Here is a 15,000-nt window from a genome sequence, read left to right as displayed (position 1 = left end):
TATTTTTATTTTCCCTTTTCAAAGTCATCCTCTGTCGAGGTTGCTCATTTGGATTGCGGTTGAGGAACGCATAATGCAGGCGCCGAGAACAAAGTTTGCCTTGCGTCGAAGGTTATGGAGGCGGCCGAGGGACAGGTTGAACGGGTCCTGCTTTCGGGTTATCGGTGTCCCCGTTTGCCTTGCAGGTGTGTCCGTGGCCGCGGCTTTTAAGCCGTTTATATAACGCAGTGCGTCTTTTCTCTTTCTTACCTCCCGAGTGGCGTCGGTCAGCGGCAGGAGGGGGATATGTATGGAGGGAAGGTGGGGGGAATACAGGAGGGGCTAGTTGTATGTGCGTGTGTGCGTGTATGTGTGGGTCACCAGTCATTGACCACCTGTTGAACATCGCCGTCCGCTACACCGCTACCTCCTCGTCGCCGATACGCGCTTGACACACACTCCGTTGTCGTGCGATGTCTTTCGACATATCTAGATATTGGTGTATTACTAGAAAGCATTTGCCGAATGTCTTTGATCGTGCGATGTTGGGCAACACTGCAAGCGGTGATTGTCGGGAAACAGGTAAGAGAGTGACGTGTGGCTACGGGACCTTGGCTCCAGTACAGCCCCAGGCGGTCGCCGCCCCGCCACCCACCGCCGCCGCCGCCGCCACGAGTGACGCCGCACTTGCCTCCGTTTCCGTGTGACGGGCTAACAACGCTCGCGCTAGTACCTCGCCGATAGCACCTATAACAAAGTTTGGCATGTTATAGAACACAGAGCAAACTTGTGTGCTTGTGTGCGTGAGCTGATCCGTGAGGTACCTAAGCCCCCAAACCGTTCTCGTTGTGCCTCTACATTGGTGTAAGCACCTTTGCACCTACTGTCTTCCAGGGACCTGTGAAGCTTTGTAGAGACTTTAAAATAGTGTTGTGTGTGGATTGGGGTCGCGGGCGTATTGAGGCGATGATATGGGAAGGGCGGAGTGGGCGTGCACTGGTAACTCTGGCTCCGGAAGAGGAACAACCCTGTATCAGCCACGAACACCAGCAGTGACTGGGCCGCTGTGACTATTAACCCGCTCTAACTGGATTACTCTCCGCGGGATTTCGCTGTTCGTCATTACATTGGCAAGGTTTGTGGGGTGATGTGCAATTTTGGAATTCGAAAGGTACTGATGTAGTCTTAGAGCAGTGGAAAGTGAGAGGTGCTCATTGAAGTCTCGTTTGGACGGTTTCGCGGGGGTCCTTTGGGTAGTAGTTGAGTTATCGATCTGTGATTATTGTCTGTTTAATTACGTCAGTGATTATTATAACTCAGCATCTCATCCGGTGAAGATTTGACCTACTCTCTAGATATCTGAAAGAGAGAAGGGCAAAACAACGAGATGAAATAACAAACAAAGAATGGTGACAGTATCAAAAAAGTAATTTTCCGACACAGCGTTGGGATTCCCGGGTTGCATTGTGTCGCACGGCACGGCAGCGAGGCTCGGCGGCTTCGGGTGAAAGCGAAGGAAAGTGGTGAAAAAAATGTCATACGAAAATGGATTATCTTTTGAACAGGGAAATGTTGATGTGTCTGCAAGCATGCAGTGTGCATCTGTGCTTTACATGGTTTCATTTGACGCCACGCTATTATTTGACTGATCTGTCCAGTTACTGTTTCATAACTGTTGTTGCTAATGCAAAAAAGAATGAAATACATATTGACATTTTATTTTGTTGTTATTATTATTGTCATCATTGTTATTGTTGTTATTATTATTATTATTATTATTATTTTATTATTATTATTATTATTATTATTATTATTATTATTATTATTATTATTATTATTATTATTAACTTATTATATTATATTATATTATCTTCTACTACTACTATTACTACTACTACTATTACTACTACTACTATTACTACTACTACTATTACTACTACTACTATTACTACTACTACTATTACTACTACTACTATTACTACTACTACTATTACTACTACTACTATTACTACTACTACTATTACTACTACTACTATACTACTATTATTACTACTACTACTACTACTACTACTACTACTACTACGATCACTATTATTATTATTATCATTATTATTATTATTATTATTATTATTATTATTATTATTATTGTTATTGTTACTATTATTATTGTTACTTTTATTATTATTATTATTATTATTGTTATTATTATTATCGCTATTGATGTTGTTGTTGTTAATGTTATTTTTTATTTTTATTGTTATTTTTATTTCTACTACTGCTATTGCTATTGTTATTATTATTATTATTATTATTATTATTATTATTTTATGATTATAATTATGATTATTATGATTATCATTACCATTACCATTGTCATTGTCATTGTCATTGTCATTGTCATTATTATCATTGTCATTGTCATTATTATCATTGTCATTGTCATTATTATTATTATTATTATTATTATTATTATTATTATTTCTGTCGTTATTATTGTTGATATCTTGTACTAACGAGATTGTTTACTACTATGCATTTATTTTTATTATATATTTTTCATGCTGCTACTATTACTACTACTATTGCTCTTACTGTCGTTGCTATTATTATCATAACTGTTATTCCTGCCGTTGTTATTGTCTGTACGGTGACTATTATTATTATTATTATTATTATTATTATTATTATTATTATTATTATTATTATTATTATTATTATTATTATTATTATTATTATTATTATTATTATTATTTTGTTATTGTTATTACTGTTATTATTGTTATTGTTCTTCTTCTTCTTTTCTTCTTCTTCTTCTTCTTCTTCTTATTATTATTATTATTATTATTATTATTATTATTATTATTATTATTATCATCATCATTATCATTATCATTATCATTTCTATCATCATCATTTCTATCATGATCATCATCATCATCATTATCATTATTATAAGTATGTTTACGTTATTACTGATTGTTATTAGGATTAACCCTAGGCTGTGCGTTAGTTTTAGCGTTGAGTGTCGTCCCGGCCGTGTCCCCGGCGGCCTTGCCTCCCGCTCGAGCCCTCTGCATGCGAGGGCGATCTCTCCGCGTCCGTCCCTAATGTTCCCTTTCGTCCCCGCGCAGGTTCCGTCGCCGGCCTGACCAGCGACAGCGAGTGCGACGACAAGAAGAGCTCCGCCTCGTCGACGGGCGCGGGCGAGGCCGGCCGCCCCTTCTCCTCGGCGTCCCCGCAGCCCCAGGGCGCCGTCGTCAGCTCCCATGACTACAACATGGAGCAGAGCAACGTCGCCCTTCTTCGTGCGGAGCTCAAGGTAATGTGGCTTCTTTGTGGTTCTGGCGAATGGAGGGGGGGGGGGGTGGAATGGAAGTCGGTAGACGATGCAGTGCCGGCTTTGGATAGTTATGTTTTCTTTGTGCTTCTATTATCCTTCTCCGCCTGCCCCTCTCTCTCTCTCTCTCTCTCTCTCTCTCTCTCTCTCTCTCTCTCTCTCTCTCTCTCTCTCTCTCTCTCTCTCTCTCTCTCTCTCTCTTCTCTCTTTCTCTCTCATATCCCTTCCATTCTCCTTCTCTACCGCTTCCTCTCTTCCAGTTCGATTTCCTATTCCCCTCCTCTATCTCTTCACATTTCATTTTTATCTTTCCATTCTATTCGCTCAAGGACTTCACTTTCGGTATCAAACTTCTTACAAAGGTTCTCGCTGGAAGAGTAAGGCGACTTTCTCCCTTTTCCTTTACTCCTCTCCTTTCTCTCTCTCTCTCTCTCTCTCTTTCTTCTTTCTTTCTTTCTTTCTTTCTTTCTTTCTTTCTCTCTTTCTCTCCTTCTCTCTTCTCTCTCTCTCTCTCTCTCTCTCTCTCTCTCTCTCTCTCTCTCTCTCTCTCTCTCTCTCTCTCTCTCTCTCTCTCTCTCTCTCTCTCTCTCTCTCTCTCTCTGGCTGAATGAGTAAACGAGTGCGTGCGTAAGTAAGTAAGTACTTACGGGAGTGTATCCGTCCGTTTGTGGGAAACATCGGTGTATTAATACCAAGGTTCCAGTCACTTCGGCGTCCTTGCTTGTGCCTGTGCGGTGCGCCCGGGCGTTGGGTCAGACCTCAGCCACTTGAGCGCTTACTGGCGAAGACCACTTCCTATCCGGCCTAACTTTTCCCCGGCGAAGTTTGGGTGGCGGCGTTGTTAGAGCTACAAATAGCATGAGGGCTTTTTCCCCCACTCGACGTTTGCCGCCGGTGCGACGCGGCGGGAATTTCTCAGAGTTCCTTGCGAAAGCGAGTGTCGGCCTGATCCAGTTTTAAAGGGAATGAATTTGAATGTTGGCTTTTCCTCTTTGGGGAAATCAGGGGCACGTTAGTAGGCTCGGCTGAATCCGTTAGGGCGGGCGTCCTCGGACTCGGCTTAGGACCGGCCTCTTATCCGGCTTGGGTTTCGCGCAGGTGTCTTGGGGCGGAGTTGGACATGTATCTCGGAAGGGGGTTTCCTGCGCTCGGGCTCGAGATGGGAAGCCGCTCTCCGGGCGCTTTATCAGTCTTATCCCCCCTCTCTATCTGCCCATCTGTCTATCTTTCTGCCTATCTATCTGTCTATATAGACACATATATAGATAGATAGATAGATATTTATATGTGCGTGTGTGTGCATGCGTGTGTGTGTCCGTGCCTGCGCGTGTGTGCGTGTGCGTGCGTGTGTGTGTCCGTGCGTGCGCGTGTACGTGTGCGCGTGTTCGTGTGCGCGTGTTCGTGTTCGTGTTCGTGTTCGTGTGTGTGTGTGTGTGTGTGTGTGTGTGTGTGTGTGTGTGTGTGTGTGTGTGTGTGTGTGTGTGTGTGTGTGTGTGTGTGTGTGTGTGTGTGTGTGAGAGAGAGAGAGAGAGAGAGAGAGAGAGAGAGAGAGAGAGAGAGAGAGAGAGAGAGAGATATGTATAACCTAAATCTACCCATGAATGCGCCTGTGCCGAGCTCCCCTTCCCGGCCGGCCCGCAGCGCCGGGCCCGCGCGACCCTCCTTCGCTACTTTAGCATGCATTTTCCTTTCCCGTCGACTTAAACTTGATAATGTTAATTTCACACGTGTAGTATTACAGCAAGTTCTGACAGACTCACGAAATATTTTTCCGAGCTTCCCGAATTATTTTGTGTATTGCTTTGTGTGTGTGTTTTTTTCTTTGTTTTTTTCCTTTCGGCTTTTTTCTTTTTTACTTTTTCTTTTTTCTTTTTTTCTTTTTTCTTTTTTTTTTCTTTTTACTTTTATCTTTTTTTTTCTCTCGTTTCCTGGGGAGGGTGTGGGGAATATGCGCGGCGGGTTGCTCGCTTGTCCCTCACGCGGTTCTTTCTTTTTCTCGTTTCTCCTTTTATTTATTTTGTCTGCCTTTCTCTTTTTGACTACGTGTTTGTGTTGGTTGATTTGATTTTCGTTCGAGTTTCATACGCGTATCTCATCTTTTTTTTTTTTTTTTTAGCAAACCTTTTGCAAGTGAATCTGAATGATTCCCAGTTTGACGTTTCTGTATTCCAACCTGTTTTATTTCTGTTTTTATTGTTTTTATTCATTTACCTATCCCCCCCCCCCCTCTCTCTCTCTCTCTCTCTCTCTCTCTCTCTCTCTCTCTCTCTCTCTCTCTCTCTCTCTCTCTCTCTCCTCTCTCTCTCTCTCCTCTCTCTCTCTCTCTCTCTCTCTCTCTCTCTCTCTCTTTCTCTTTCTCTTTCTCTTTCTCTTTCTCTTTCTCTCTCTCTTTCTCTCTTCTCTCTCTTTCTCTCTCTCTCTCTCTCTCTCTCTCTCTCTCTCTCTCTCTCTCTCTCTCCTCTCTCCGCTCTCTCTCTCTCTCTCATCTCCTCTCTCTCTCTCCTCTCTCTCCTCTCTCTCATCTATGAACGGTGTCGATGCATGACGTTGTCCTTCTCATCGACCTCCTGTGGGCCTCATCAACCCCTCCCCCCCACCTCCACCCCACCCCCACCCCCGGTCAGAGCTCGAGGCTGACCTTTGGTCGATTTTCCGCCCTTCGTTTTTATGCGTTCGTTTTTTTTTCTGTTTGTTTTTCGGTGGTGGTCTATCTGCATCTGTTTTTCTTTTCATGTTTTTTTTTATGCTCCCTCTCCTCCTCTCTTTTCTTATTTTCCTGTTTCTTCCTTCTTCTTCTTCTTCTTCTTCTTCTTCCTCTTCTTTCTCTTCCTCTTCATTTTCTTCCTCTGTCTCTTCCTCTTCCTCTTCATAGTCTTCTCCTCCTCCTCCTCCTCCTCCTCCTCCTCCTCATCATAGTTTTCCTCCTCCTCCTCTTCCTCCTTTTCCTCCTCTTCCTCCTCCTCCTCCCCTTCTCCTTCTCTTCCTCTTCCTCTTTCTCTTCATAGTCTTCCTCCTCCCCCTCTTCCTCCTCTCCCTCCTCCTCCTCTTCCTCTTCCTCTTCCTCTTCATAGTCTTCCTCTTCCTCCTCTTTCTCCTCTTTCCCCTCTTCCTCCTCTCCCTCCTCCTTCTCTTCCTCTTCCTCTTCCTCTTCTTCTTCCAACTCGTGCTGCTGCTGCTTTTACTCCTTTTCCCTCTCTCCTCTTTCCTCTCTTTTCTACCCACTGTCTTTGTCCTTGTCATTCTGTTTGCCTTTTTTTCTTTGCCTTCCATCCCCCTCCTTCTTCCTTTAGTGTCGTCCCTTTCATCATCATCTTTTCATTTCTTTCTGTCTTCCCTCCACGTAGCGTTCATCTTTCGAAATGCATTGGGATTAATTGGATAACGTGGCGTATTCCCTGTTGACGAGCAGGATTTTTGTGTCTGTTCTGTTTGTGTGTTTGTCTCGTTTGCGCGCCCGGGGGTGTCTGTGTTTGTCTTCTCTCCGTGCATGTGGGAGGTGTGCATGTGTGCGTTTTTCTTGTGTGTGTGTGTGTGTGTGTGTGTGTGTGTGTGTGTGTGTGTGTGTGTGTGTGTGTGTGTGTGTGTGTGTGTGTGTGTGTTCGTTCGTGCGTCCGTCCGTCCGTCCGTCTTTATCGGTGTGCATTTATGTGTGTTTTTTAGTCTGCTTGTAAGCGGATGTGTGTCATGTCTGCGTACATGCGGATTTGTCAATTTGTCTTGTGAGTAGGTTTGCCATTTATTGTCTGTTTGTATTATTAATGTGCGAGTTATTCCAGTCATCGGGGTTCTCTCTGTTCACCCTCTGCCACGCCCCGCAGCTGAACACCTAAGGATTAAGAACCACACGAAAGACCTTGTCTCTGGCGTCTTTGACCTCCGCTGCTGACAGATCGGGTCGAATCGGTTTCCGGGCCGTGTTGAGCGTGCCAGGGAAGGCCAGACGCGGTTCCTGATTTAGTTAGGTTTATTATTTCAACTTTTCCGATTACGATAATCGGGGGGGATACGTTTGCTTCAGGGTCATCCACCCACCCACCCACCCATCCACCCACTCACTCACTCACTCACTCACTCACTCACTCACTCACTCACTCAATCACTCACTCACTCACTCACTCACTCACTCACTCACTCACTCACTCACTCACTCACTCACTCACTCACTCACTCACTCACTCACTCACTCACTCTCTCTCTCTCTCTCTCTCTATATATATATATATATATATATATATATATATATATATATATATCTTTCTCGTATTTCTTTCTCTCTGTCTCTCTTTGCTTTCTGTCTCAATCTCCGTTTTTATCACTGTGTCCCTCTCTATCTTTCTCACATTACAGTGTACACATGAATTTAGGAATGTAATGCAGCCATTTGTACCGAGACAGGCGTCACCATCGCAGCGCAGAAGTGAACAACTCGCACCTCGGGCTTAGCGGCGAGATCGTATGAATGAAAAGGGACAAGATACGGTCGGGGGCGTGGAAAGTGATCGTCGAGGTAAAAACCCAAGGACATTTTGGGGTGAGAGCGTTTTAAACTCATTATGGGCGGGAACTGTGTCCGGGCGAGAGATACGGTGGGGGCGAAAAAGGTTGCGAGGAGGAGATTGTGGTTCCAGAAGTCGGTATTTTGTTTCGTCTGGGTTGGCTGACGAAAGGTGTATGAGCCAGGCTTGAAAAGATAACGCCATCATGCGCGCCGGAGTTACCATTTGCTCCGTCCAGGTAATGGAGTAGCGGGCAGTGTGCTGAAAACTCGACGCGGATACAAGTCCGCGGTTTGTCATGCACGAGAGCCTGCGCCTGCGACCGCGACCGCTGCGCTCATAACCACGCTCAGCAGCCAGCCCCGTCAGGTCCCCCCCTCCCTTCGAGTCTCCGCCCGCCTGGTCTCTCATCACCCCCCCCCCCCTTCTCTCCCTCCCTCTTCGTCGGCCCTCGTCCACCTCCGGCCGCCTTCTTTCACTTCGCTTCGCTGACCTCCGTATTGTCCTCATCCTGTTCGTTTTCCTTGGATTTTTCGTTGCTTTCTCTCCCCTTTTGTCCCTCTTTTTTGTTTATCTTAGTTTCCTCTCTCTCCTTTTCTTTCCTCTTTTCTCTTCCACCCTTTCTCCTCCACCCTTCTTTCTCATCCTCGCCCATGTCCGCCTCCTCCTCCTTTTCTTCCTCCTTTTCTTCACCCTCCTCCTCCTCCTTCTTCTCTTCCTCCTTCCTCTTCTCTTTCTCCTCTTCTTCATCCTTCTCCTCCCTCTTCTCTTTCTCCTCTTCTTCATCCTTCTCCTCCTCCTCCTTTGTCTTTCCCCCTTCCTTGGAAACTCGTAGGAAGATTGGCATAGCGATGGTCGATCACCTCGCCGGCGACATTCTCTCCTTTTTATGGCAACTTCGTGTATCATGTCTTTCTTTTTGGACGGTTGGGGTTTTCTCTTCTCTCTTTTCTTCCCCCTCTTTCCGGCTGCCGTTGGTGTCTCTTCATCCACGAGAGGGAGGGAGAGGAGGGAGAGAAGCAGGGGCAGAGAGAGGGGGGGAGAGGGAGGGAAAAACAAAGATGGAGACATGTTGGGGGAAGGAGACGGGAAGAGGGAGAGGGAGCAGGAGCTAGAGAGAAAGGAAGAGAGGAAGAGGCAAGTAGGCAGGCAGGCAGACAGAGACAGACAGACAGACAGACACACACACACACACACACACACAACAGACACAGACACACACAGACACGACAGACAGACACGACACACACACACACACACACACACACACACAACACACACACAGCAGCAGACAACAGACACAACAGAGCAGCAACAACACATAACACAACAGCAAACACTACACTACAGCAGCAACAGGCAGGCAGACAGACAGGCAGGCAGGCAGACATGTAGAGAAGCAGGTAGGTAAGCAGGTAGGCATACAGGCAGGCAGGCAGGCAGGAAGGCAGGCAGGCAGACAGGCAGGCAGGCAGGCAGGCAGGCAGGCAGGCAGGCAGGCAGGCAGGCAGGCAGGCAGGCAGGCAGGCAGGCAGGCAGGCAGGCAGGCAGGCAGGCAGGCTGGCAGGCAGGCAGGCAGGCAATGTATGTACAGAAATATACATACATAGTTACAATATTTTTTTCTATTGCCTTAGTTAATACATATTACTCTGACATTGATTTTATCTAGCATTCTGTTTTTGAACCACTATAAACGGACGATCGTGTGTGTGTGTGTCTGTGCGCGCATGTGTGCAAATTGCATGCATATAAATATATGGAATATATGTATTGCCTTTGTTTATATTACATGAGGGAAAGTTGCATTTTGCAAGGGTAATTGCTGTCATGATGTTCGAAATGTTTAAGGTCATGAATTTTAGAGTTTTAATAAACAATACATACATTTTATGTATCCTGCTGTAACTGTTACAGCAAGTGTTATGTAGCGTGTTTTCACGTTTTTTTTTTTTTTTTTACTTTTTTCGCGTCGATGTAAATTGTATAGAAAATACTAGCGTAAAATGGCAGAAACATAAAAAACGAAAAATCAACAGCGGTGTCGTTTTAGTCAACAGGGCAACAATACAAGACCGAGTGTTGAAGCGAGGGCACAGCGTGATGTTTGTACACACGCCGCTTGAGTTGCGTGTGCGTGTATGATTTGATGGCAGTGTTCGCAAACGAGCTGGCATTTGGGTGCGAGTCAGCTGATCTGTCAAGGGGTCTTCATAATGCTCGCTTTCATTAATGCGGACGCTTCTTCGCTCGATATTTTTCACGTCGCTTCGTTCCATTTAAATCTATTCGTCTCTCTCTCTCTCTCTCTCTCTCTCTCTTCTCTCTCTCTCTCTCTCTCTCTCTCTCTCTCTCTCTCTCTCTCTCTCTCTCTCTCTCTCTCTCTCTCTCTCTCTCTCTCTCTCTCTCTCTCCCTCCCTCCCTCCCTCCCTCCCTCCCTCCCTCCCTCCCTCTCTCTCTCTCTCCTTCCCTCTCTCCCTCTCCCTCTCCCTCTCTCCCTGTCCCCCGCTCTCACTCCTTCCCCTCCTCCTTCCTCCTCGCTATCCACCCACCCACCCATCTTTCCCTCTCTATCTCCCTCCCTTTCTCCCTCCCTCCCTCAACAAGCATCTCTGGCGGTGAGATAGTGCCACGCCGCAGAATCCCGTCGCATTAGCCATAAAGCATATCCGCGCGTCAGCGTTACGGACCGCGACGTTTATTGGGAAGGAATATGAAATGGATTCGTGTAATTGGCGTCTGGTGAGTGATAATCCTCTTGGGGGACTGTTATTAAACGGCACATTACGTTTTTTTTTTCTTTCTCGTTTATGATGATGATTGTTGTGCCGTTCGCATTGTCTTCGCTCTTTTGGGGTATTTTCTGCGGGTTTTGTTTACGAAAAGTGTCTGTCGAATGGAATAGCGTTTTCCTGGTTCTCTCGATCCTATTTCGGATACGTTCGATCTTGTGTTCTTGGGAGGGAGGGGGCTGTGTATGCAAATGATGACGTGCTTGGTCCGAAATAGGTTGGTTGTTTGGGTGTTAGTCCGATGGTTCTGGTTGAGTTCGGCAGGACGAGCGTGTTGGCGGAAGAGCATGTAGGAGTCCGCGAGGGAGCGAATGCGTTATATCTCGCGTGTCGGTAAAAGTGCAGTTCTGTATCTCTTGCCCTGTGTTCGTGGATCCGCGCCGCTGACGTTCGGTTCCATGTGTCAGTGGCTCGGTGGCTCTGTTTACTTTTTTTCGTTTTGTTTGTTAGATTTTTGTTTTAGTGTAACGAATATTTCTGTAGTTAGAAAGGGTAGTGGCTGTAGCTGTATCACTGTCTGGCTTGTTTATTGGAATCAGAAATGTCCATTCGAAATAAACCATAGGACGTGATTTACGTTGTCCCCTTTTTGGCCAAACTAAATTCGCCAGGAGGCCACACGGCCCGAAAGGGTGAATCACACAGGTCGGAACATCTGCGTTGCCCAGCGGCCCGCGAACTGCACTCGTCCCGGGAGACTGCGGGGTTAAGCCTTCCCGTTTGTTTGTTTCCTTTGTGTAAATTGATTTGTGTTCGCGTTCGCTTGTCGTCTCTGGGCGGATCTGCAATCTCGTTCGACGGGAGTATTTGGTTTTATTTTTTATTTTTTGCCTTGTATCTAATTAAAGAATATGTATGTTTATTTATGCGCTTTCCAATATTGGGGGGCAGTGGAAAAAAGAAAATTCTCATCGCTTACGTAAATGTGTGTCTTGTATCGTTCCGTCCCATTGTTGGTCGGGATTGTCTCTTTAAGAACACAAATAAGCTTCTGCATTTAAATTCAGCCTGCATCTTGTACCGATATGTTCATTTTCAAACGACATGTAGGAGCCATTGTCCTGATTACTTAGCGAGAGAATTTAGGACACGCGGTCGATTGATTCAGTTGACTTTGTGCGTGTTTTGATGGCAGGATGCTATCGATTGTGCGCTTGCTTTCCGGCAGACATGGATTTTCAGACTTTTCCCCGGTGCTGTAAACAACGGCGTCAGCTTGTGGAAACTCGTATCGGAAACTGTATTTCGACTTTTGTAACGGATTCTGCTTGGCCGGCACAGGTATTGGCGAAACTAGCATGCCTTTGACCTACATTAACCATGTCGGCAAGTTCAGACCGTAAGTAGGCATAGGCTTGGACCGGTGTAAGCCAGTTTGTTTGGAGGTACACTGGCTAACGTTAATCTGCACCGATCAATAGTAGCTAGGGTTGCACGAAATTAACCTACATTTGCTTTACTTTCTGGTCTGGCGACCAGAGTTTTGATTGGGGTTGCTTCACGCGTGCAGTAAACAAAGTCGCCAGCTTGTGTTATCTCGCATCGGAAACCGCATTTCGACTTTAACGACGTGAGTTCTAATTGGGGGGTATTTCAAGGTCTGCGCGTATCAGGTATTGGCGAAAAATGGCCTCCGTTGACCTACATCAGATAGCTTTGATTCGTATTGACCTTTGGACTGTCTCTGTGCATCTACGCTGGTTAGCGGGAATCTGCATTTATCAGTAATAGTTAACTCGTGTGGAATTGGCCTACGTTTACATTGTTTTCCGACATAGAAATTGTACTAAGCTTGTTTCACATGTGAAGTAAACAAAGACACAAGCTGTTGCATCTATTACATCGCAAGTTCTCTTTAGGTGGCATTTCAGGGGCTACAGGTATCAGGTTTTAGCGAAGGAAGACTTGGGTTGACAAGCGTTCGTTGGCTTTGATCCGCATTAACGTACATTGTTTAGCGTTTGCCGTATCACTTACAGCTGGTATTGGTATTAGCTGATAGTATTATCTGCCATATGTTTGGAATTACATGTTTAACTTTGTCACGTACTCACCTATACTGTACGTTGACTAAAATTTACAGACTCGCTTTTACCGGTATTGTTTATCAGTTGTCTGGTATTAACGTATATTAGCATTACTGACTTTTGAGAGTTAACACTGAGTTGTATATATCCGATACAGCACTACGTTGGCCAGTGTTCGTTTATCTTAAGTAACAGTTACAATCATCTCTCGGCAGTGATCCAGTTTTCGAGTAAACAGTATTGTATTGATATTAAGGTAGCTTTGGTCAGAAACTGTCGGCGTGCATCTGAGCTGGGGACGTTGTTAATATGCACGGAAAAAAGATAATGAAGTCGCTTATCGTTTGCGATTCCTAACATTCAAACTACGGGAGGCGAGTTGGTATTTGTTATTATTTTTCATTGAGGTTGTTAATTGAGCTCAATTCATGCGTTGTCAATATAATTGATGCCTGTTTGAAATGCACACGCACACACTCATACTCACGCTCACACTCACACTCTCACACAATCTCTCATACGTATTTACTTACTTACTCATTTATTATTTATTCACTCACATTCATTCATTCATTCATCAACTCTACACTTTTATTAATTAATTGATTAATTAATTCATTCATTCATTCATTCACCCACCCAACTGTATCATAGTGAGTTCCTTAGCTTTACCTTGCAATATTATTCGTGTAGGCGCTAAGTGGCTCGCTTTGCTGTAAGGATGGACGGAGAATAAGCATTAGGTGTAATTGGTTCGAGATATGTCAGCACCCAATATCCCCTCATCCTTTGCCCATTAACTCCTTGATATTTGGAGCATGAATGACGGGGCCGTTTAATGCTCCTGATAGTGAACCAGTAACCGGATTGGCAAAGCGAGGAAATCATTTATTTCCTTCGTCGTATAGAATTTAGATGCGTTCTTATTTGGGGACGTGTTAGCGTCACCGAATTCATGGAAAAGGTCGCTGGTTTTCTTGGAATAGATGGAAGAAACGGAATTGAAAGTTTTAACCCAAGAAGGACGCGTGTTTACACATGCATAGGCACATGCACTCGCACGCGCGCGAGCACGCACACACACACACACACACACACACACACACACACACACACACACACACACACACACACACACACACACACACACACACACACACACACACACAAAGCACACGCTCTCTCTCTCTCTCTCCCTCCCTCCTCCCTCCCTCCCTCCCTCCTCCCCCTCCCTCCTCTCCTCCTCCCTCCCTCCCTCCCTCCTCTCCCTCCCTCTCCCTCTCCCTATCTCCCTCCCTCTTCCTCTCCCTCTCCCTCTCCTCTCTCTCTCTCTCTCTCTCTCTCTCTCTCTCTCTATCTATCTCACTATCTCTCTATCTCACTCACTCACTCACTCACTCACTCACTCACTCACTCACTCACTCACTCTCTCACTCTCTCTCTCTCTCTCTCTCTCTCTCTCTCTCTCTCTCTCTCTCTCTCTCTCTCTCTCTCTCCCAGTTGCACTTGAAAACGATCTATGTCGCGAGCGCCCGTCGCATCGAGGCGGGATTCCTCATTGGCAGGTGATTGTTGTTATTGGGTCAGACGCCGCGTCCCCTCGAATGGGGGCCGCTTTTAATTCATGATAGAAGGGATTAATGTTCGTGTTTATGATGCGTTCGGGGTTATTAAATTTCATCCAAAATTACCGTCCGTGCTTAACGTTTCAGGGCTGCCAGGATTCATGGGCCATTTCTCTACCGGTAAACCGTTGACTTCTTTTTTAAATAACGCGTGTACATATTATTAGCAGCTGTTTAATCAATGTTTATTGAAGTATCGAAGCAAATCTAATTATGGAAAAAATAGGGAACGTAGCCAAGGTCAGCGTCGTCGTTAGTATCGACAAAGGCCTGCCCTCCCTGCCACCATACGCAATCTTCATTTAGCCAAGGCACGAAATATGGAAGAAAATTGAGGGGGTTAAAATCTGATCGCTTTGATCCGCTTCAGTTCCGTGACGTCACCGAAGGCCAGATTTTATCCTTAATGAAATGATGTGGATCCTGCCAGCGCTTTGGGATGTGTGTTTGAGCCCGCGGCGCTGCTTGCGGCGGTGGCGGAAAGGTCCACGAAAGTACTTTTGTGGAATGACTCTCTCTCTCTCTCTCGATCTCGTTCTCTCCTCTCTCCTCTCTCTCTCGTCGAGTCTCCCTTTCTCTCTCTCTCTCTCCCTCTCCCTCTCCCTCTCGTCCTCTCTCTCTCTCTCTCTCTCTCTCTCTCTCTCTCTCTCTCTCTCTCGTCTCCTCTCTCTCTCTCCCTCCTCTCCTCCCCCTCTCTCTCTCTCCCTCTCTCTCTCTCCCTCCCTCCCCTCCCCTCCCTCTCTC

At 45.7% G+C, this 15,000-nt stretch overlaps 1 protein-coding gene across 1 annotated transcript in view; it reads left to right on the top strand.

The window, feature by feature from the left end:
• Positions 1–3,116: 3,116 nt before the first annotated feature.
• LOC119581151 (disks large homolog 5-like) overlaps positions 3,117–15,000 on the top strand; it is an 84,179-nt gene continuing 72,295 nt past the window's right edge. The window contains exon 1 of the mRNA XM_037929515.1: positions 3,117–3,298. Within this exon, the coding sequence (XP_037785443.1) occupies positions 3,257–3,298 (42 nt within the window). The 5' untranslated portion in view covers positions 3,117–3,256. The remainder of the gene's footprint in view (positions 3,299–15,000) is intronic.

The sequence above is a fragment of the Penaeus monodon genome, chromosome 14 (genome assembly GCF_015228065.2).
Source record: "Penaeus monodon isolate SGIC_2016 chromosome 14, NSTDA_Pmon_1, whole genome shotgun sequence".
NCBI classification, from domain to species: Eukaryota; Metazoa; Arthropoda; class Malacostraca; order Decapoda; family Penaeidae; genus Penaeus; species Penaeus monodon.
This window is presented reverse-complemented; position numbering and strand designations above follow the sequence as displayed.